Source organism: Melospiza melodia, chromosome 4, assembly GCF_035770615.1.
Source record: "Melospiza melodia melodia isolate bMelMel2 chromosome 4, bMelMel2.pri, whole genome shotgun sequence".
Lineage (NCBI taxonomy): Eukaryota > Metazoa > Chordata > Aves > Passeriformes > Passerellidae > Melospiza > Melospiza melodia.
The window spans coordinates 91,407,244-91,428,981 of NC_086197.1; the positions used below are offsets into that span (position 1 = coordinate 91,407,244).

Consider the following 21,738-nt stretch of genomic DNA (forward strand, 5'->3'; position numbering starts at 1 on the left):
GCGCCGCTCCCCGGTGCGGGGCCGGGCCGTCTGCTGCCCTCTGCCCGCCACGGTGATGGGCCGGGCTATGTGGTGCCCTCTGTCCGCCACGGTGAGGGGCCGGGCTGTGTGGTGCCCTCTGTCCGCCACGGTGAGGGGCCGGGCTGTGTGGTGCCCTCTGTCCGCCACGGTGAGGGGCCGGGCTGTGTGGTGCCCTCTGCCTGCCAAGGTGAGGGGCCGGGCGTCGCGGAGCCCCGGCTCGCCATGGCGGGGCGCCGGGCGCTGTGGAGCTACTCCGTGCAGCTCGTGGGGCTGCCCTCAGCGGCGGGCTGGTCAGGTGGAACGCCGCAGCCGTTTAACAGCTCCTACCGGAGACCTACAGAGCCGCCGCCGTGGAAGGGGTGGAGCGGCACCATGGAGGAGGAGGAGAAGGGGGACGAGACTCTTCAGGGGCGGCAGCAGCAGCCTAGGAGGTGAGCGGCGCTCCAGCGGCAGCAGCGCTCTGGGGCCGGGGGCGTCTCTGCCCCCGCGCCTTCCTGTGAGCAGGGGGCAACCGGACCGAGCCTAAGCGGCGGCTCCCGCCCCGTGCCCGTCCGGAGGGCAGGCACTGCCCGGGCTGCCGCCGTCAGAGCCCGGCTGGCGGCCGGAGGAGCGGAGCACCTGCTCCGAGCTCGGCAGTGGCTCTCCAGACGCACACGGTACCGGGGCCCCGCCGGTGAATGTGGGGAGAGCGGGCTGAGCCGCTGTGGGAGCGGGGTGGAGCGGGCGCGGGCACCCGCTTGGAAAAGTTCGTGGATGGGTGGGCGAGGTGCGTGGGGCCGGCTCCCGACCGGGGAGAGCGGCACAGCCCGGCTGCCCACGGAGCTCGGTGTGTGGGGCCGGGGAGAGCGGCACAGCCCGGCTGCCCCCGGAGCTCGGTGTGTGGGGCCGGGGAGAGCGGCACAGCCCGGCTGCCCACGGAGCTCGGTGTGTGGGGCCGGGGAGAGCGGCACAGCCCGGCTGCCCACGGAGCTCGGTGTGTGGGGCCGGGGAGAGCGGCACAGCCCGGCTGCCCACGGAGCTCGGCTCCCAGCCGGGGAGAGCGGCACAGCCCGGCTGCCCACGGAGCTCGGTGTGTGGGGCCGGGGAGAGCGGCACAGCCCGGCTGCCCACGGAGCTCGGCTCCCGGCCGGGGAGAGCGGCACAGCCCGGCTGCGCCCGGAGCTCGGCGTGTGGGGCCGGGGAGGGCGGCACAGCCCGGCTGCCCACGGAGCTCAGCGTGTTTCCCTGCCCCGGCTGGGCACAGAGCCTGACGGGCTCCAAAACCAGCTGCGACCGGGGGATCCTTTCGCACCGGCGAAAGAAACCCTGCAAGGAATAAAGTCCTGCTTTCGCTCCCAGCGCAAGGCTTTCGTTTCTGTCAATTGACAGTAAAACATGCTGCAGCAGCGCTGGGAAAGAAACAAGTTATATAATCGCAAAAAAAAAAAAAAAAAAAAAAATTCCGCTTCGTAGTGTTGGCGGCTTGGAGAATGTTTTCTTTTGAAGAGGAGGCACGACCGAACTGATGTTTCTGTTCGTATTGTATAGTGCGAAGCGGAGGATATTAAGGAGGTCATTTAATGTAATTAGTGCAGTCAAATAATCTCAATGATCGTCAATTATCTCCAGCTAGCAAGGGTTGGGGACAGTGTTTGTTGACTGCATGCAGTAAAATTAATGAACCTATGCAGAAATGTTTTTTTCTGGTGATGACTATGATTTCTTCCATTTGCTAAATGGTGATTATGTAGCAAGTTTTTAGTTTGAAAGGCAAGTACTATTTGTACTTAAGTATTTTCTCTTTCATTCTCAAACTGCCTCGACTAAAAGGGCATCAAAATTAAAGACAATAACAGGAAAATCACTTCCGTATTCTTGCAAAAAAACCTTTGAAAAGAGTATTTTTTTATTTATAGTAGCAGCTATATCAGTTAAGAGAGTAGGAAGCTTGTCTTACTTTGTAGGAAGTACTTCCTTACAATTTGAGGAAGACAAGAATATTATTCTTTTAACTTATTAATTCAAGAGTTATTGCAACAGTGGTTTTCAAAATACCCCAAATTATTTCAAAGTGAAATGCCTATTATAGAAAACAATGGGAATTTTTAGTACCTGGAGGTTGGAAAGCTCTGTTTGATTCAGTTATGGATGATGGAGAGTTGTTTTTGGGAGAGGAGGGAAGTAAGGGATGACAGTGAAACTGTTCAAATATAAATAACAGTTATTCAGCTTCTGCTTGGTCTCAAATCAAAAGAGATGTGAAGCCTTTTTAAGAGGAAGCAATCCACTGTTATAATTTTATTCACTTGCATTATCTAAGTAGATTTGAGGAATAACCAGGAGAAAAATGCTATTTCCTTAGCCTTTATAAGCTCAAGATTGAAACAAAACTGTTAATTCTTCATTCAGAAATAGCTTTTAAGTTCTTTTCAGCAAAAAGGAAGGCAATTATTTTGTCTGCAATGAGAAAAACAGAAATACTGCTATATTAATTAGTGTCTTTACACAGAACACCTGCAGTGAAATTAGTTTTACTTTTTGTCACATCTATGAATCCTTTCCTGACCTCCCTTTAATTTTATTTTCAGTCTATTGCTTGAACTTTATAGTTTGCAGTGTGAGCCCCACTTCTAATACATTCAGAGCCAGGACCATGGAAAATCACTTGGTTGCCTTGTGCGTGAAGATTCGAGCAAAAAGGATTTTCCTGTAAACTGAATGTTGCACTTAGTTGAAATATTGTTAGAAAATCTAGGAAAGAAGGTATGTGTTATATACTCTTGGCATGTAACATCTTGGTGTTGAGCAGCTGTGCAAGGAAGGGATGGTTTGGGTTTGAGCAGCCTGCAGCTGTGCCCAAGCAGATAAACCTGGCAAAGCTGTTGAGGAGAGAGAGCTGGGCATTGCCAGCTGACACAGTGAAAGCACTGCTGCCATCATAGCCCTGCTGTGAAAAACAAAGTTTCATAAGAGGTGTGAGTGAAAAATTGGGTGTTAAAGAATCTCTGCCAAGAGTTACTTCTTCTGTAAGACCTGTAACTGTGCTTGGAGCTGGAAGTCCCACTGCCTGGTGAGTAAGGCTGATGATATGACAACAGCTTTTATGGCTTAAAATATTTGGGAATATTTTTGTCGTGCTTTGGACTGGTTTCTGTAGGAAGGTTTCATTCAGCTGTTTCTGATAAGAATGTGGCAGTAGCAAGGTGTTTGTGTGTCTGTTGAGATGTGCTCACATGAAACACTGTCTCCTTAAAACACCTGTGTGTTTAGGATGGTGCCTTGAAAATGAGTAGAAGGCTCAGATGTTTGTGTTGGAAGGATGCCTTGACTGTCTCATAAGAAGAAAAACCCAAACCACACAACTCCTAGCATTAACACTTCTGTTGTTGACTTACAACCAAAGCACTTTGCACTTTGTTTAGAGTAGTGAAGACATTGTAATCTTAGAGTTGTGGGGATGGAATCAAAGGCCCTTTATATATAGGAAAAAAGGGTGTAATGAAAAACATTTATGTATCATGATGTTTCCAGTTTCCTTCAGGACTGATGTTTTGCTGTGTCTCTGTACTGTTCCTTGGAATTTCTTCTTAAAATGGGTGTGTTTCAGTTAAAGAACTCTAAGGGTGCTGTATTGGATGTGGTTTCTGGCTTTCTGGTATCAAGTTTGGATGTTCAAAACTTTTGTTATTTGGAAAGACTGGTGTCCTTTTGGCTTAACTAATTTTAAAGTTGGCCTTTGAACAGGTGCATTGAAGAAAAGCATCTATTTCAATTAAAAAAAATAAATTTCACTTCCTTATCTTACCCAACTTGGTAATTATTCAATTGGATTTCAATAAATTTGAATTCAAATGTTATAAATAGTTCTGTAAAATTCATATATGTATGGGGTGTATGTAAATATATAGAGGGAGAGAAAGAATGTTGTTAGGACAAGCAAAAGTTGATTTTATATTGAAAATCAAGAATAGAAAGAATTTAGGGAAGTATTTTCATGTTGCAGAGAAATTACACTAGACCCAATGTACCTGGACCTTGAACTGGAAAGAGGGAATCAAAATAGACAAGCCTTTAAATATGAATATAAACAAAATTTTATGACTGTCTATTAACTTAAAAATAAAATGGAGTTCTTGGGTGTTGCTGCACTTCCTGGACAACTGAGCTTTTATAGAGTTGTAAAGGATTATTCTTGGTGTGAGTCTAGAGAAAGTTTGCATAGGTGTTTGTTCCTTTCTGGCACAGGGAGACAAGGAAAAAGAAAATTAAAAGGCTTAGTAAATGAGGTGGAGATAGCAATTGCACACATAAAAGTTCTGGAGTCGATGGTAAATGAACTTGAGATCCTGCTTTGCCATGTGGATCCCATGCAGCAAAGCTTTAGTGATTTCTGTTTGTTTTTATGAAACAATTCATCCATTGCCTCTCTAAGCACATGCTGCAAAGCACATCAGTTTTCTCCCCCAGCATGTTGAAGTGGAGCCTTAATTTCATTCCATGTAATAGCATTTGGGTTTAGTCATATCTAATTGACATTAAGATGTTAGATGGAAAACCTTTACCCTTAGGATGGAGTGTGAGCTTGTAATATCTTAAAACTTTTTTTTTTTTTAGTTAGGAAAAATGTATGCTAACAGCTTCAATGGCATCATAACTTAAAATGCAAACTCCAAGATGCAGAGGCTGTTAACACACAGGAGTAGCTAAAGTGTTTTTAAATGCTCAACTTCAAAGTTTGACAATCTTTTCTAACAGTGAACCCCATCCTGGCAAGGTGTGCCTCTGTCATTACCTGGAGTCACATCAGTGACCAGCTGAAAGTCATGAGCTGCCTGTTGGCATCAAGAGTTACAGCAGTGCAGCTGCTGCCAGAACGTTCAAGCTGGGCTCTGCATCCCAGAGCTGACTTGCTACAACTTTCATGTTTGCTCTTTTGGAAAAGCTTTCTTGAAATCTAAGTATGAAGGGCTATCCATGGAGATTGTAGTTGCTGTTGGAATGCACAACCTACCTGTACAGCTGTGTGCATGTGCCATCTACAGTTATTTTTCTGTTGATTCAAAAATTGTCTGCACCTGATTTGTGACCCGGGTGTTGTCTTGTGTACCATAACACAGCTGTAATGCACAAACCCTGCTGCTGTGTGTCAGCCTCAGCCCTGCAGAGCAGGTAAGAAAACTTTGATTCCATCTCTTGTTCTTTCAACATTCTTCCCTATAAATTAACTAGTCTTATGAAACTGGTTGTTTAGGGAGAGCAAAGGAAAGCAATTTCCTTTCTGGTGTAGGGAGATTTGACTCCAGCTTCCCTTTGGTGACTGCTTCAGCAATAGCACAGAATTACATTGCTCTTGTGCTTAATCATAATGATAGTCTAGGCTGCTCTTTCAGATGTGATGGCCACAAGCCAACTCTTGGGTTCTTTTATTCAAGACTGCAGAAAAAGATGAGGGTAGAGAGGAAAAGAATTTATTGTAAAGGCCTGTAACACTAAAGAAATGTTCTCTTGGGTCTGTCATCTCTGTTCTGCTGCATGTCCCCTATGGACAGCTGCTGTCATATCAGGGATCACAACCTAAACAGGGTATAAATGTGACAAAAATCTTCTCTCATATTATCTACAGATAGATCATAGACATGTTTGGGGACCACAGAATGCTCACAGGGACAATCAGCTGGGGCACCTGGAAACAAAGGGGAAATAGTTCTGCATTGTCCCAGATCCAGGGTCTGTATTCAGCTGACACAGTGCCCGCAGCTGGTCAGGTTTAACCCAGCCTTTAGAAATGATTGGCTCCAGGGACTCCTGATGGGCCTGACTCTAAAGCCTATTTGCATTTGCATCCAGAGGCATGTAAAGGTGTAGCTGACAGGCATGAATAACTTTCTGTTGGTTTAGTTCCCCTAATGAATGCCAGCAAAATAGAGGTGGAATGTGCAGTAATGGGAGTGGGCTGCCCTGTGGGTGGTAGGTGGCTGTTGAATGTGCTTGGTTATAATATGGAACATCACTGTCTAAGGAGGTAAATGGAGAGAGGCAGCATCATCAGTGCTAAGTGTAAATGAAACCTTGGAAGAGAATAGATTGAAAATGAAAGGGTAGGAGGAATTGTTGAACCTAACTTGGTGGTATGTGTAACTGAGCCACACAGTGAATTCTAAATAGAGGGTATTTAATTAATTATTTTTTCTAGGCCAGTGCTGGCATAAGTAGTTTTTGTTTACAGCAATATTCCTGTTCTCACCCTTCCCTGTCCTAACCAGTTTGTTGGTATAAACACTTGCATGGTTGCTCCATGATGCAGGTGAAAATTAAGTGCTTCTCTAGGGATGGGAAGGTAAGAAGTGACTATCAGCTAGATTAGTTTCTTAAACAAGTTCACCATGTGGACAAAAGTATTTGTTTTGGCAAGCCCGGGTGAGCAGTGAGGACAGAAATGGATTGGCTCGTGGTAGTAGCTGCTTAAGTAATACAGCTGCTAAAGAATAAGCCTAACAACAGATGTCTGTGGGTAGATGTCTCAACTTTTTTTATTTGTAATCTTATTTTTCTCTGTGATGTCTAAATAAAACTTTGCTTTGTTTTACTGTTGATCCTCAAAGCTAGATAAGAATGATAAAGGACTTATTCTCATTCCATGAGGCTGTTTATGGAGAGAGCTATTCCTTTTTCTGTTATCAACTCTTTTATTAATCTTTCTTGAATAGTACACAAGAACAGTGTAGAATCAGCATACTTAGAGATATGTTGAACGAAAATTTTGGCAACACTTTTTGTTACTAAGGATTTTTAATGTGATTCAAACAATAGAAGTATTCACAGATCAGCTAATGCAGGCTTGAGGGATCTTTGTGTGAAATCCTAATAACAAGAGCATCTGGAATAATTGCTGGTGCAACTGCTGTGCAGTGCTAAAAAAGAGGTACAGTGAAAGAAAACTTCAAGATGTGTAGGATTATACAGTTCACAGAAAGCTCAGGCTCTTGTTCTGGTGAGTCTACAATGGTGAGATGGAACAACTTGAAGTACTGCACAATAAAAGTTTAAATGCATTCAGAATTTTCCAGTCTCAAACTGTTCATTAATTAAAGCAGCCAATTTCAGAGCTGAAGGGAAAATAAAAGCAGAGCCAAAACTTAGCTGGCAGTCATTTGATAGTAAAGCTTGTGGGAGCCAATTACTTACATGGTCCCTAGAGTTTGCAAATACCTTTCCTTGTAACTGAAACAATTTTTTGTTTTATTTCAAGCCAAAATGCTTGGGTTTTTGCAGTCATTAAAAATGTGTGTAATGAAAGAAAACTTCAGAGTTGTGTAGCTGTAAATGGAGAAAGCTCAGATTGTTGTTTTGGTAAGGCTGCAGTGGTGTGAGTTTGCTGGCAATTATGTGCTATCTCTCCTAGGTGATCGTTAGTGCAGCCTAGTTCTGGATGTAGTTTACACAGAGAGACAGTGATTACAAATGGACCAAACCCTTTACTTAAAAAAAAGTAGAGAAATTCAAGGTATTTGGGAGGCTGTGGAATGTTTACCAGGCAATTGTCAAGTTCTGGGGAAGTTGTTGTGTTCTGGTAAGCCATAGCCTGATAGTAATTCTTAAACTGTCAGGCCTGTGGATCTGTTACATAAGGACCACATTTCTGTGTACAAATGAGGAGTGAGTCTGTTTTGGCTGACTTGATGCTTTGTAGCATGTTGTGCATGGCTCTGTCATTAGTAGGGGAACTACATCCCTTGCATTTATGGAGCAGCAGATCTTAGCAGAGACTGATGGAAAAGGTGAAGACAGGAGATTTTATGGCTGTGTTCATGTAATTTGTTTAAAAGACCATTTAAAAAGAAAAATGATAATGGCAGAGTGCTTCTTGTAATGTTGTTGTGTCCTTTTGCAAACCTTATTTTGAAACAGAGCATTAAAATATTTAGCTAAATTTTTGTTATTTTCCTAAATAAACACAAGGCTCAAAGCCAAAATATTTGTATCCAAGTCTTCAGTTATATAAGCAATGCTAAAGGAAACCATTTACCCAAAACCTGTTGTCCTAAGGGCCATATCCTGTTGTAAGCCAGTTTAGCGGGATGTCAGACATGGATCTTCCATGCCATGTCTTGCCAGATCTACAACTTCACTCTTCCTTCGTGGATTATGAGGGATGCCTTAGTATTTGATGTTGGAAAACCTGATCTGTGAGCTCAGCATTTTGATGCATGTTAAACTTTGTCTTATTCATCAGCCTGTTCTGTGTTCTTTCCCTCTGTCTAGAACACCTTCTGGCCTTGTGGATTTGGATGACTAATGGTCTTCTTTAGGAGTTTATATGTTCTTGGTTCATTTCCTCTTCTGAATTCAGCTGAAAGAGCAAAGCACCTGTGACTCAGAGAGAGGGGGTGGTTGTGTCTCTCCTGAGCCCCTCTTACAAATACTGTCAATGCACTTGCCCTCAGCTGGGGTAAGTTGCCTCATCCTGAAGGATGGGCTCCATTTGCCAGGAAAGCTGTTAAATGGTTTTAAGTAGAATAGTAGTTTTTATTTATGTTTAAAAATATAAAAATATTTTATGTAGAACTTTATATAACAATAAACATTCACCAGAGATGTGATCCCTTCCCTCTGTCCCTCCTAAGTGAACAGAACTCTGTTCCAGTTTGATTTTTGAATCTCTATAGCTCATAGTTTTTGCTGCCATTCAAGTAGTTTTTCAAGTGCCAAACTATTATTTTTGGGTAGGAAGAATTTAGGAAAGCTGGCCGAAAAACCAACTGATTTCTGATTGGGTATTTTCTAGTATTTAAATATACCTGCTAAATCTCCTTATCTGTAGAGGCTTTCTTTTGCAAAAGCATAAGAATCTCCTTGGGCTTATAATTGGTTGGGTTTTATTTTAAGCTAATGATTTCTGGCTTTCAAGAAATTATCATCTTGCTCTTCTATATAAGAAAATTATGTCATGAATATTGTAGGGTATATTTAATAAATTTAAGTGGAACAGAAACTATGTGACAAGACTGATACTTCAAAGGAACCTACAGTTCATCAGGAATACTTTAACTGATTGTAAATCTGTCCCCTTCTTAGGCATGTAAAAGGTTTAAAGTATTCTGTGAGCACTGAGGTCTTTTATCCCTTCAGTTGCTTATGGAATACTAATGAAAGTAATGTATGTGCATCATGTAGAAAATATGTTGGCAGACAGAGAGATACCTGCAGTGCCTTCAATGCTTTGGCATTGTCTCTGTTTAATCAGCACAGTCAATCCCTGCTTCCCTTAGGGGTTTATACTTTCAGAAAAAGATCAAAGGTTTATATGAAGGTTTAAGCAAAAGTAAAATTCACCTATTTGAGAGATGAATGAATAGATAAAGAGAAGCTTAAAAATAAAACTTTAGGCACCCTAGTCTTTAATATAAAATGTCTTGTAGGAGCAATAATTATGGTGGTTGTATACACTTTAAAAGTCAGATGTCTGAGATGTTAAGAAAATCATTTCCTGGAATTAAGTACCTATCTGATTAAACTTTGTGATCTGTTTTCATGAAGCTTTCTAAAAGAGTAGCTGTTTTATGCTGTGTCTGTGTGCTTTGCTAAATTAATAAACTGACCTGGCATTGAAAATGCTCTTTGAGGAATGCAAAAGACAACCCAAACCCAACTCTTAAGTTAAAGTAGCAGTTAAAATATTCAGTGCCATTTTTTGGGTATTCTGTCTGCCTTTCTGTGGCACTGATTCCTTGTGTTACCATTTACATCTGCTTAAAATGCTATAGAGCAAGTTGAGTGTTTCATTGAAGGCTGATTCTGGGAAATGTTTAGTGGAATAGAGGAAAAAAGCCTGGAAATAGCAACAGTTAAATTGAAACTGATGCAGATATGGTATCCTAATGCTAAATATGAAATATGTTAGTGGAAATATGTTAGTGGAGTGCTTTCAGTAAAACTGCAGGGAAACAGGAGTACAAAGCAATTACATAAAATAAGATTGTGACCAGGGGTAAAAAAAATTCTATCAGCCGTGTTTTTGAATGCTGTTCATGCTTTTTTATTAGAAATTATTTTTGATGTGTTAGTATTTTATCTCTACTGTATAGGACAATAATGGTTATTTTGTTAGGAAAATTTCACAATATTTATCAATTGTCATATTATTTGCAGCTGATACCATACTTAGTGTTTAGTCATCAGCTGCTGCTGAAATAGCAGAAATGGGCTCTGCATTTGGAGTTGGAGCATCATCACCAGATGCATTGGGTTCAGTTTACTGACACATATGTGTAATATCTTAGCTGAAATGGTGCAGTGAACAATATATTTAATTTTCCCTGTGACTGAGCTTATGGGGGCAGAATGAGTTATGAGATTTCTAGGAGAACTGTGAGCTTCAATTCTGTTCTCTGGCAATGTTGTTGCAGGGACTGCCTTGCCTACATCAGCCCAGTGCTCCTGAGTGTACAGCTGGAGTCTGAGTATTTGAGTTAGTGAAACAGTGGATAGGACAAAAATCTCTCCATCTACTAGATGTGGTGGAGAATTTTCCACAGGATGAACTTCACAATTTGTTATTAAAAACTATTCCTGCACCTGAGCTGTAACTAGTGCTGTCTTTTCATTACTAGTTGTCTTCCAGTTTTAATTAGGTAGAATTTGTAAATGCCAGAAAGTTGTGCACTCATTAAAACAGTAACCATTTTTTTAAGCTAACAGAGCAGTGTATTTACTTTCAACATTTCAGTTGAAAGTAAACATAAAAATTGAAGCATTTCAATTCAATTGAATTGCTTTGACAACTTCTGAAATGAAATAGGGATATGTGGTTTTTCTGCCTTGGGTAGAATTCAATTATATTTGTAAAGTCTGCAACACCCAAGTGCAGTTTGGAGTAAGAGACTCTGACTACTGAGTTGTAGTTTTCTAAGAAATGTACCAGAGTCGTGACATCATAGAAATCAATTTTTCTCAGTTATTTTCTCACTTTTTTATATTTCACGACGGAATTAAGATTGAATGTTGCAGCTGCGATTTAAAATATTTCAATTTCCTGTGGCCTTTCACCAGTCAGTTCAATGTGTATCAAAATTGTATTTGAAACAGTTATTTACCTTGATTATAATAAACTTCTTGTTTGCTTTAGACAAAATATGAAACAGTACCAAATATCTTTTGTGTTCTGAGTTTCCTGCATGTGTGTTGGTGTAAGTGTTAGTAATGCTGCACAAGACTGCAGTTTTTACTACAAAACCAAGGCACTATATAGGCAAATCCTAAGGTATGGTATTGCACAGACTTGCAGGATTGTGTTACATCAGGCACCAAATGTCATAAGTTTCAGGAGGAATGACTATTCTTCCAAAATGTAAATGAAGGAACCCTTCCCCCTCACTTTTGCAGTTGGTAGATAATAGTGTTAGTATCTGAAACTGTGCATTCCAGGGAGTAAAATTCAGCCTGAACTACAAAGAGCCCTCGTGTCTGCTTGTCACAGCACGTTTTGGAAGTCTTTTGTGTAACAGTGACTGTTTTAAAAGCATATTTTGTTGATTAAAAAAATCCAGTAGATCATAAAATAGGAAAGGCGGGCTTGTTCCTAATGTGTGTGAGAACGTTCAGTCTTATGAATGTTTATGCTAGACCAAGAAAATAATATTGATTAATTTAAAATTTGATTTAGCTCTCCTGAAAAAGGCATGGATAAGAACACAGATGAGGAGCAGCCTTCAACTTCCTGTAACCAGTACCCCAAGGAAGCAGTGAGGAGACGGCAGAACTCGGGTCGAGGTTCCGGGGGCAGTGATCTTTCCAGGACCTTCAGGAAAAGCTTCAGGCTGGACTACAGATTAGAAGAGGATGTCACTAAATCAAAGAGGGGCAAAGATGGGAGATTTGTCAACCCATGGCCAACATGGAAATCACCAACCTTACCCAACATTTTGAAATGGTCCTTCATGGAAAAAAATAACAGCAATGTGCCACGCTCAAAGCAGGTGAATACTTCCACGTTTTACTTTTGTGATTAAGACTGCTTTTACCTCTGCTCTAATCAATAAAACAGGACAGTTTCTGACTTAATACTCATTAGACATCTTCTGGAGGCTTTTCTAAGTCTTACTTTTCTGATTTTATTGACATTTTATTCTTTTCAAAAGGTTGGTTAATACTTTCTACCTCTTTAATTTTTATCTCCTTGTCAGTTCCACATGCTTTAATTTATACAGCTCAGTTTATATTTAAAAAAAACAAAAAAACTGGCCCTCTAGCTCAGTCATAAACCACTTACAGCCATTCCTTTTTAATAGGTGTTGCCTTATGAAGCATTCTATTAACTTAATTTGTGTTGCATGAAATAGCTAATTTCATGACATATCGAATTTTTAAAATTTTGCCTTTTTTTCTAGATGGCAATTTAATACATATGTTGCATCTCTTGCATGAAAATGTAATAGTTTCTGTCACCTACTTATGAAAATACTTACAGATTTGGTTTTTTATGTTTCAGTACACCAGGAGAAAAAATTGCATGTGTTAAAACTAACCTGAGCAAGTATTTGTACTGAAACACTTAAAGTACAGTGCCAGTTTACTGGGTAACACTGTTATTTGTTGGTGGTGAAATGCTTTTGTCAGGTATTGTATGTAAAGAAGGAGACAGGGGAAGCTTCTTTCCCATGAAGAGTAATGGGTACTGGAAAGCCATGGTTATCTTTATGGGCACAGGAGGTATGAAGATGACTGGGTTTTGACAGAATTACTTCTCAGGGCATTTCTGATGTTGACTATTCAGAAAAGCTGTGCTGAAGGGTGCACAACCAAGGACAGTATTTATTACAAGCAGGTGTTAATAATGCTTTTAAGCATGCAGGAAGGTATGCACAAGCTATAAATCTCACAGCCTGTATCAAGCAAAGAGCTTTCCATTTTGTCTTACCTGAACTACCTGTGAAGGAAGGAATTCTATCAGTTTTATGGGCAGGAAAGCCACGTTAGACATTAATGCATGATGGTTTGGGGATGTTTAAGAAACAAATAAATTTGCTATAATATAATGATAAATAAATTGACTTAGAAGAACAGCAAACTTGTGTCAGTCTTGGGATCCCTTCCAGCAATTTACTTTTTAAAATTTGGTGTCTTCCTTGTGGTGACAATGGTGGCATCAGTGTGTACAGCTTTCTAGACAGTGTGCTGGCCACATTTCCATGAAATGCACACCTGGAAGTTTTCAGTTGCCTTTGACTGCTGCCCTCCTTGGTTTGTGTAGAACAGGCTTCATGTCCTGCCAGTGCCAGTGAGAGGGCAGGGACTGAGGTCCCTTGAAGGCAGTGCTGAGGTGCACTGTGGAGTGCAGAGCTGCAGCTGTCCCCTTTAATTTACACTTTGTCCCTACAATAAAGGATAATCACAAAGAAATCTACAAGGCACCAGCTGAAAAGCCAAAAAGCCATCTCTCTGACCCAGCTGGGATTAATCATGGTCCAATTTTATTTTTTGCATAGGAGATCTTCTAATTAGGTGCCTGCAATTATTCACAAGTTTGGTGAAGTAAATCAGAAAGAGAAAAACCTAGACAGGGATCAATAAAATGCACTTCTGGAGTCCTCAGCCATTTTGATGCTTGTTTCAACCAGTTTTCTTCCACCCCTACATCAACCTGTGAAGTGCATCTGAGCTTGTTTAAAATTCAAACTAAGGGCTCCATACTTTATTTATCACTGCTAGATGTCACATCCTCTGAGCCAGATCCCTGCTTCAGTTTCCACACTGAGTGAGCCTAGTGATGCCCTGCTATGCTGGGCAGGTTCAGTTTATCTGTACCAAGTGCTTTGTGTATGTAAAAAGGAGCACATTACCCAGGATCTGTGCTTGTGCTTCACTGTGGAAAAGCTATATGTATTATAATCATGCCTACACAACATTCATCATCCAGAATGCTTGCACTTCTTGGGTTTTCATTACAGGCTTTATTAATAACTTTGTTCAGTGCTGCTGGAGGATCTTTCATTATTAGTTGTTGGATCAGCAGTTTAGATTGTTCCCATTTCTGTAAATCCTGTGGTATTCCAGTATGCACTAAGCACCAAAAATCCCAAGCTAATCAGCTAGTCTCACCAAAGCCTGTCATGTGTTTTTTCTTGCTTTGCATTAGGAGGGCAAGAAGAACGGGGAGGGGGAAGGGACATAGCAGGAGGAATTTTTTGTATTACTTGAATAATGAAGACAAGACAGTATTAAGCACATTTTACTTCTCTCAGTAGCTGGTTTGACATAATTGCTGTATTTCAAAAATCTGTTATAATTCTTCTAGTTTTAATGTGTTTCTGGTTAGTCTGACAGAACAAAATGTATTATAGCAGGATAAAAGTTCCATAAGATACATATTTCATTCATTATATTGCTTTATCCTGTTGTGTGAGTTTTAAGTATTTCATGTGAAGTATGCTGTTAATAGAATTTGTGTTTTAGTTTGAAATCTTATGAGTTGAGTATTTCTTATTGCTTTAAGGGGATTTTAGTGTGCTTTTGTAAAATAATAAAAAAACCCCAACTAAACAACCCCAAACATAAATCATGTGCACTGAGAAGTAATGTTTTGGTGTGATTTACTATGATGCCTGGTTTCTGATCTCATCCTCTGAGGAATCATTGCTTGGATCAGAAGCCTGTGTGTCAGAAACGTGGAGAGCACAAGCTCTGTACAGGTTACACTACCTTTGTGCTCTTGGTTTGCCTTGAACTTTTGTTCACAGAATTTCACTTAAATAGGTCAGGACAGCTATTGTTTGGACTGTGCTCTTCTCTATCGATCTTCCTGTCTGTGTGACTTTCACAAATGCCTTTTATAGTGATTACTTCTACCTTTAAATCAACTATTCTAAGTGCTTGATGGCATCAATCCCACTGATATCCCTGTAAAGCCTTTATTAATAGTGCAGATGTGTTGTGGCTTTAGGCAGCCAAGTTCCAGTCAGCTGCTTGCTTCCACCCTCCACTGCTTCCTCCCCAGTGGATTGAAAGGGGAAAAATGAAGTAACTTGTGGGTTGAGATAAGGACAGTTCAATAGGTAAAGCAAAAACTGTGTGCACAAGCCAACTAAGAAATGTATTCTCTTTGCATGGGCAGGCAGGTGTGGGCCATCCCCAGGAAGGCAGGGCTGCCTTGTGGCAGTGACTTGGGAAGATAAACACCATCCACTCTGAGTGTCCCCACCTCCTGCTCTTACCCCAGATATTACTGCTGGCTGCAATGTCCTGTGGCATGGGACTCTCTCTGATGGATTGGGGTCAGCTGTCCCAGCTGTGTCCCTCCCAGCTGCTTGTGTGTCCCAGTCAGCTGGCTGGGATGCTGTGGAAGCACTGCTCAGCAGTAGCTAAAACATCAGTCTGCTGTCAGCACTGATTTCAGCACAAATCCAAAACATAGCACTGTAGGTGCTGCTGGGAAGAAAATTAACTCTACCCCAGATAAAACTTCATAGAATATGTCTGAGTCCCACTTAAGAACTGATTTTTCACATCTGCCAATTGGCCAGTTCCTCATCCATTTAATATTGTTTATTAATATTGCACAATGCTAATTTTAAAAACTAATTTGTGCCAAATGTCAGCAAAAATAACTGAATTAATTTAGTTCTGAGAAAATTCGGAGTCTGACTCTAAAACCAGCTACTTAAAAAGAACATTTTCCATTAAAAATGTACTAATTGACCTAAATTGCATTATGACAATTCATTAAGTTCCATATCTGAGTTTTATTTTTTTGATATAATCTGATTTGTTGACTTAACCATATGTAATTTGTTGGTTTGTCCTAATTTCCATTTTTAAGTACTATGTTAGTTTTGTATATATTTTTTTTAAGTTGAAATATCACAGTATAACACTTCTGTAGTTCAGATTTCTGTGGCCAATGTTGTTCCCATGTACTTAGAATGAAATAGAGATAGAGATAAGAAAAGGATGACTTCTTTCTTGGTGAAGCAGCCATTTATCTTAGTCTAAGATTCCTACTTTTCCTGTATGAACTAAGGGGATGAATTGTACTAACCTTATGTTCAGCTTTATAGAATGTTATCTATTTCTCATTCCTGGAGACAGTAATGAAACTTCTTCAGTAAACATGTCTTGTCCATTAGCTCTCAGAAAAAGCAATTTCATGAATATTTTATTATTTACAGCAGAATTGCAGGGGGATGGAGATGTGCATGCTTTGTTTTTCCCAACATATGCCTTCCAAATCAATAAAATATTGTGGAGAAAGTAACTTCCCTGAAGCTGTCAGGACTGGTTTAGCAAGGCAGCTCCTGCAGTCCTGAACTGTCACAGCATCAGCTGGCCTTGTAAAGGAGCACAAGGTCAGCTCTGTATAAACTCACAGATAGTGCTAATCTGTGCTAGGCCGAGAGAATGAGAGCAGCAGCCATGGCAGGCAGAACTTGACTTGGAACCAGAAGTGCTGGGACGTTTGTGATTACGAGGGAGAGGAGTGTCAGGAGTCTGAAAGCTGCCCTAGCACATGGAAATTCTTCTAAAGCAAAGTGAGGGGCTCAGACCATAAGTGTTTGGGAAGAGAGCCTTAGCCACATTGTGGCTAAGCTGGAGATGGTCAGGAATTCTGAGAAGACTGTTTGTTTGTTTGTTTGTTTGTTTTTAATAGGAAAGCTCTTCTTATTTATTACGTATAAAACTTCTGCATTAGCACTTCAACCCAACTGCAGTGAAGAGCATAACTCTGGTTCAAAATGAGAGAATGAGTAGTGGTTGGGCAGTGAGTTTCAGTAGGTAATGTGCAGTCATGGCCTCCTTTGTGCCAGCTTGAGGATACTCACAGAGTCAAATTGGAGCAAATCAAAATGAGAGCTGTGTATTTTTTCCCTCTGGATTAAGTTCAGCCATATCAGTTTTCTGACCTGTCGTACTCAAGTAGGGATTGCAAAACTTGTCAAGCTGGAATAAGGGAGGAGGTGGTGGAACCTTTTCATAACCAAGCATATCTATGTACCTTAAGGTTTATCTTAAAAGTTATTTTGTTTTTTATGAATGTTCATTATATTCTTGGCAAGATGGGAAGGCAGAATTGTAATAGCTAACATTAGCCAAGTGAGGTTAACCTTTGTGTGCTACTTCTAGATGTAATGAGGATGGGCAGAGAGAGGGCCTGACAAAAGCTAGCAGAGCTTTAGTGGAGTGTGGCTGGGGAACATGGCATTTTCTTTCATCTGTGACTTACTTGTGCTAGGACTTAAGAGGATGCATTATTGAGTTGCATAAGCTAAAGTTGAGTATTTGTTAAGTAACACTCTGTGTGTGTGTGTATGTATACATATTCTTTTTCAGGTGGAGGAGATGCTGTTAGTGCCTTGCAGTGCTTTCATTGCAATGCCCCCAGACTACCAGGCCTGAAGGGATACTCTCTTTCTTGACAGAGAAATGTAAATGTTGCAAAAATCTAAAATTAAATGAGGAGGAAGTAGCTGGGAAAATGGACATTAAAAAGGCATCTGGTGTGTGCTGCAGTTCTCTGCATAAAAGCATAAACAAAGTACAAATTTGACTGTATAGATTTGTGCTTTGTATGCAGTTTTTGTTCCATGGCCAAGTACATTCTGAAATCTCTCATGCATATTGTGTTCTTTTTTGCCAGGAACTCGACAAAGAACTGCCAGTGTTACAGCCTTACTTTGTTGGAGCCCCAGAAGATGCTGGGCAGACAGGATCCGGAATGCGGGTCACGTGGCTGGGACACGCCACCGTTCTGGTGGAAATGGACGAACTCGTGTTTCTCACTGACCCCATCTTCAGCCAGAGAGCTTCCCCCATCCAGCTCCTGGGCCCCAAGCGCTTCCGAGGCCCTCCGTGCACGGTGGCGCAGCTGCCCAGGATAGACGCGGTGCTGATCAGCCACACCCACTACGATCACCTGGACTACAACAGCGTGGCCAGCCTCAACGAGCGCTTCGGGAGCGAGCTGCGCTGGTTCGTGCCGCTGGGGCTCCTGCCCTGGATGCAGAGGTGTGGCTGCGAGAATGTCATCGAACTGGATTGGTGGGAGGAGAACTGTGTCCCCGGTCACGATGCGGTCACTTTTGTCTTCACTCCTTCCCAGCATTGGTGCAAAAGGACTGTGACAGATGATAACAAGGTTCTCTGGGGCAGCTGGTCTGTCTTGGGACCTTGGAACAGGTTTTTCTTCGCAGGAGATACTGGATATTGTTTTGCTTTTGAACAAATAGGTAAAAGGTTTGGACCTTTTGATCTTGCAGCCATTCCCATTGGAGCTTATGAGCCAAGGTAAGAAAATCAGAGTTTGAGCAGTATACGTAAATGAAATGACGTACTGGTGACAAAAAATACACCTAGAAATTAAAACTATAGCTGTACTTTTAATAAAGTTTTTGGAGAGTTTTTTCTTCAGATTTAAGGACAGCAAGGATGAATCAGCAGTCTTTCTTCCCTTAAAATGTTGATTAAAAATCTGGAATTACTCTGTGCCTTTTTTTCTGAAACAGCATAATTTTATCCAGCCCATTCCAGTTTATGTCATTTGCTGCATTTTTCTCTTGCTTCAGTGTTTACCCTGGTTTTGCAACTTATCTGGAGACAAGGATGACTTGGTTATAGAGTGTGAAAAATCTGTTTGCTCAAGAGAGATAACTTTTTTCCTTTTGGAGAAAACATTTAGATGATAGTACTCATATGATGCTGGAAGGAAAGAATGTATGGACAGAGAAAAAAGATGGGAATCTAAATAGCATGGTAAAAAATTCTGTATCTTTCAAGAATTGCCAAGTTCTCTCTTTTGCTTTGCCTATTCCCGTGGGCTATTTCTGAAGCACACTCTTTTTGGTGTGCACCAAATTTTTTCAGAGATGGATTTCAAGTTTTGGCCCTAATGCCTCATATGTCCTTAACCTATTGAAAATAGTGATAAGAAAATATCCTTCAAAAAGAGAGTACAATAAATGAACTGTTATGTTGGTATATGTTAGTTTCCTGATCTTGAGTGTTCTGTATGTTGTCCAGGTGTACATGCTTATGATTTTTTTGATTAGGTGAGCACATATTTCTTTTTGTACTTTGCACTGGCAGTAAAGGAGAAATCTTGCACTGGATTAGGTGACACAAAAAAAGTGCTTCTTTGTTTTGGTAGGTGGTTTATGAAATACCAGCATGTGGATCCTGAAGAAGCAGTAAGAATCCATATTGATGTTCAAGCAAAGAAGTCTGTAGCAATTCATTGGGGGACCTTTGCTTTAGCAAATGAGGTAAATTGCAACACTAAGCATGAGTTGAGATTTCCAAGGACTAGACAGTCATTAGTGAAGCTTTGCTTGTGCAGTTTAACCTGCATATCTGTAAATGTAAACTTAAAATGTGAACTTTATATGAGTGAAAATTTTTGCTCTATATACTGCTGTTCAAAACAATGCTTAGCTTTTCATGACCAATTACATAAAATATTTCCACGGTTAAGAGAGTACAGAGTTATTGAAGCAAATGTGGAGGATTTCTGATATCCAGATGCTGAGGAACATAACAGATGAGGACACATGCAGTATTTTGCAGTGTTATGCAGTAATAAAAACAAACTGAGTGGTGCATCACTTGGAGATAGTAAGAACTGCATGCCAGTAGGTCAACCAGTATTTATTAATTATGTCTGTCTAGTAAATATATAAACAGTATTTTTAATAGTTGATTCAAAGTTAAAACCAGAAAGGATGTGAAAAAATTGAGTTATTGTGTTTTTGATTTTTAAGGTGTTTTATTCCCCTCTACACCCCACCCAAGCCCACAGATCTAATAAGAAGTTTACCCAGATACTTTCACAGCAACTGAATGTGCAGTGAATAGAAAGTACCTGCATTTGTTTTGATACTGTCTGGTAGCTGTTTTTCAGCTTTGTTTTTGCATCAGTTGCACCACTTTATCTCCTAATTCATTCCTGATAGTGTGATCACCTGATCTGTCAAATGTTGTCCCGTCTGAGCTCCGTCCCTGCTGCTCGTGCAGCTCCGTGGCAGAGCGTGGAGGGAACACAGGATGCGGTGGGTGGATAGAACATTTCCTGTCCGCAGTGTTTCCAATAAACTGTGTTACTGTGCCCGCAGTACAGGAGTTACTGTGTATTTAGGAGCACAAACACCGAGGGTTACTCCTTTGGGCAATGTAACAAATACAGGCGGTGACGAGGGGGGAGCGTTCGGACGGGAGCGCCGCCAGCGCGGGTGCGGAGCGGGCAGAGCGCCGGCTGCTGGCGGCAGCGCTTCCAACCGAGGGATCCATTCCTGCCCTAAGGCACCGAGTGCGGCCTCACAAGTCGAGCCTTGCTACTTACTCTGCAGCTGTAGATCAGCGTTCTTATATTCCAAAAATCTAAAATGAACCCAAACATTTTAATTTGATAAATATCCTTCTCCTCCACCCGTTTTTTAGAGTTTTTTTCCTTTCAGAAAAATGTTGCAGTGGTATCTTTTCCCTCATATTATTCTCATTTTTTTCAGTATTACTTGGATCCTCCAGTTAAATTGAATGAAGCTCTTGAAAGATACGGCTTGAAAAAAGATGACTTCTTTATCTTACGCCATGGAGAGTCACGGAATTTGAATACAAATGACCGGTTTGAAAACTGAAACAGTGTCAGTCCTTGTAAGCCCTGTTTGATTTGAACTAATGGAACAATACTAACAGAATGTACACAATAGTTTTTTGAGATTGAATTGGATTTTTAAATGCCAGGTTTCTCAGTTTCAGAACTAAAGCTTGCATACCAATTTCATGACAAACTTTATTAGTTATTTGTTTATAAATTTAGAGAGATGATCCAAAAGTGATTTATATATTAAGTGTTGTCTGGGAATAACTTGCTCTGATGTACACCACTGATAAAAAATTTATTTTTAAACTCTTCATTTCACCTGCTGCAGCAATAATAACTTCAGCACAGAACATATTCTTAGGATTAATGGCTGACTTGAATTATTCATTGTTAGACTGTCCTCTCCCACTTGTTAGTCTTCAGGTTATGCCCTGTACCTTGATGTACAAGCTTCATACAGCTTCACTGTATGTTTTGTGGGGTGAAGTCTTCCAATACAGCTGTGTTGTTTAAGCACAAGCATGGTAAAATTGTTTCACTCTTCATTTTCATGTATTAATGAACCACAAAAGCTGAATTTTACATCAAAGAAATGTGCCTTTTAAAGAAAGAGATAATTTAATATTGCATCACGGATGTGTAAAACTAACTGCTGGCCAGAATACCTGCACACTTTTATTGTTTTGTCTATGTTTTTATGTTAGGTCTGAATGTGTCATTTGCAGCACATGAAGTGGGAAAACCTCTTGATGTCGCTTGTCCTTGCATTAACTCAGCCTTTTTCTAAGTACCTTTTTTTTTTCTCCCCAGTAGAAAATCTTAAGCAAGGGCTGTGGTATTTTTTCTAATAGCTTCCCTATAATTTTAAAGTTGAATGAGATTACAACATTGTTCAGTGTTATAAAACTTGGCCAAATGTGTCTGTATCAAATTGTCTTGCTCATTTACAGAATTAAAGCCTATTGTTGCCAATAAAAAGGGTTGTTATTCTCCTTCATAATTTCATTGGCAAATCGTGTTTTGTTTATGATTTCTTTTGGTCTGTGGGATATGTGGGTTGGTTTGGGTGGGGTTTTTTTTGCTATTGCTGTACATTTTATTTTCATATCCCACAAAGATAAATATATATAAAAAGGACATATTATTTAAAGGCA

General features: G+C 40.7%; 1 protein-coding gene across 4 annotated transcripts; it reads left to right on the forward strand.

Moving 5' to 3' along the window:
- The first annotated feature begins 253 nt into the window (after nucleotides 1-253).
- Nucleotides 254-21,584, forward strand: NAPEPLD (N-acyl phosphatidylethanolamine phospholipase D). Of its 4 annotated transcripts, none has more exons than XM_063155560.1 (6): nucleotides 435-452; nucleotides 8,263-8,449; nucleotides 11,663-11,975; nucleotides 17,630-18,276; nucleotides 19,136-19,250; nucleotides 20,490-21,584. In XM_063155560.1, exons 3-6 carry the CDS (start codon nucleotides 11,679-11,681, stop codon nucleotides 20,616-20,618), a joined length of 1,188 nt encoding a protein of 395 aa, XP_063011630.1. In that variant the 5' UTR covers nucleotides 435-452; nucleotides 8,263-8,449; nucleotides 11,663-11,678; the 3' UTR covers nucleotides 20,619-21,584. The 4 variants fall into 4 exon arrangements, with proteins under 4 accessions (XP_063011628.1, XP_063011630.1, XP_063011631.1 ...); XM_063155559.1 differs by lacking the exon at nucleotides 435-452 and adding an exon at nucleotides 615-677; XM_063155558.1 differs by lacking the exon at nucleotides 8,263-8,449 and having other exon boundaries at nucleotides 254-452.
- Nucleotides 21,585-21,738: the final 154 nt, after the last annotated feature.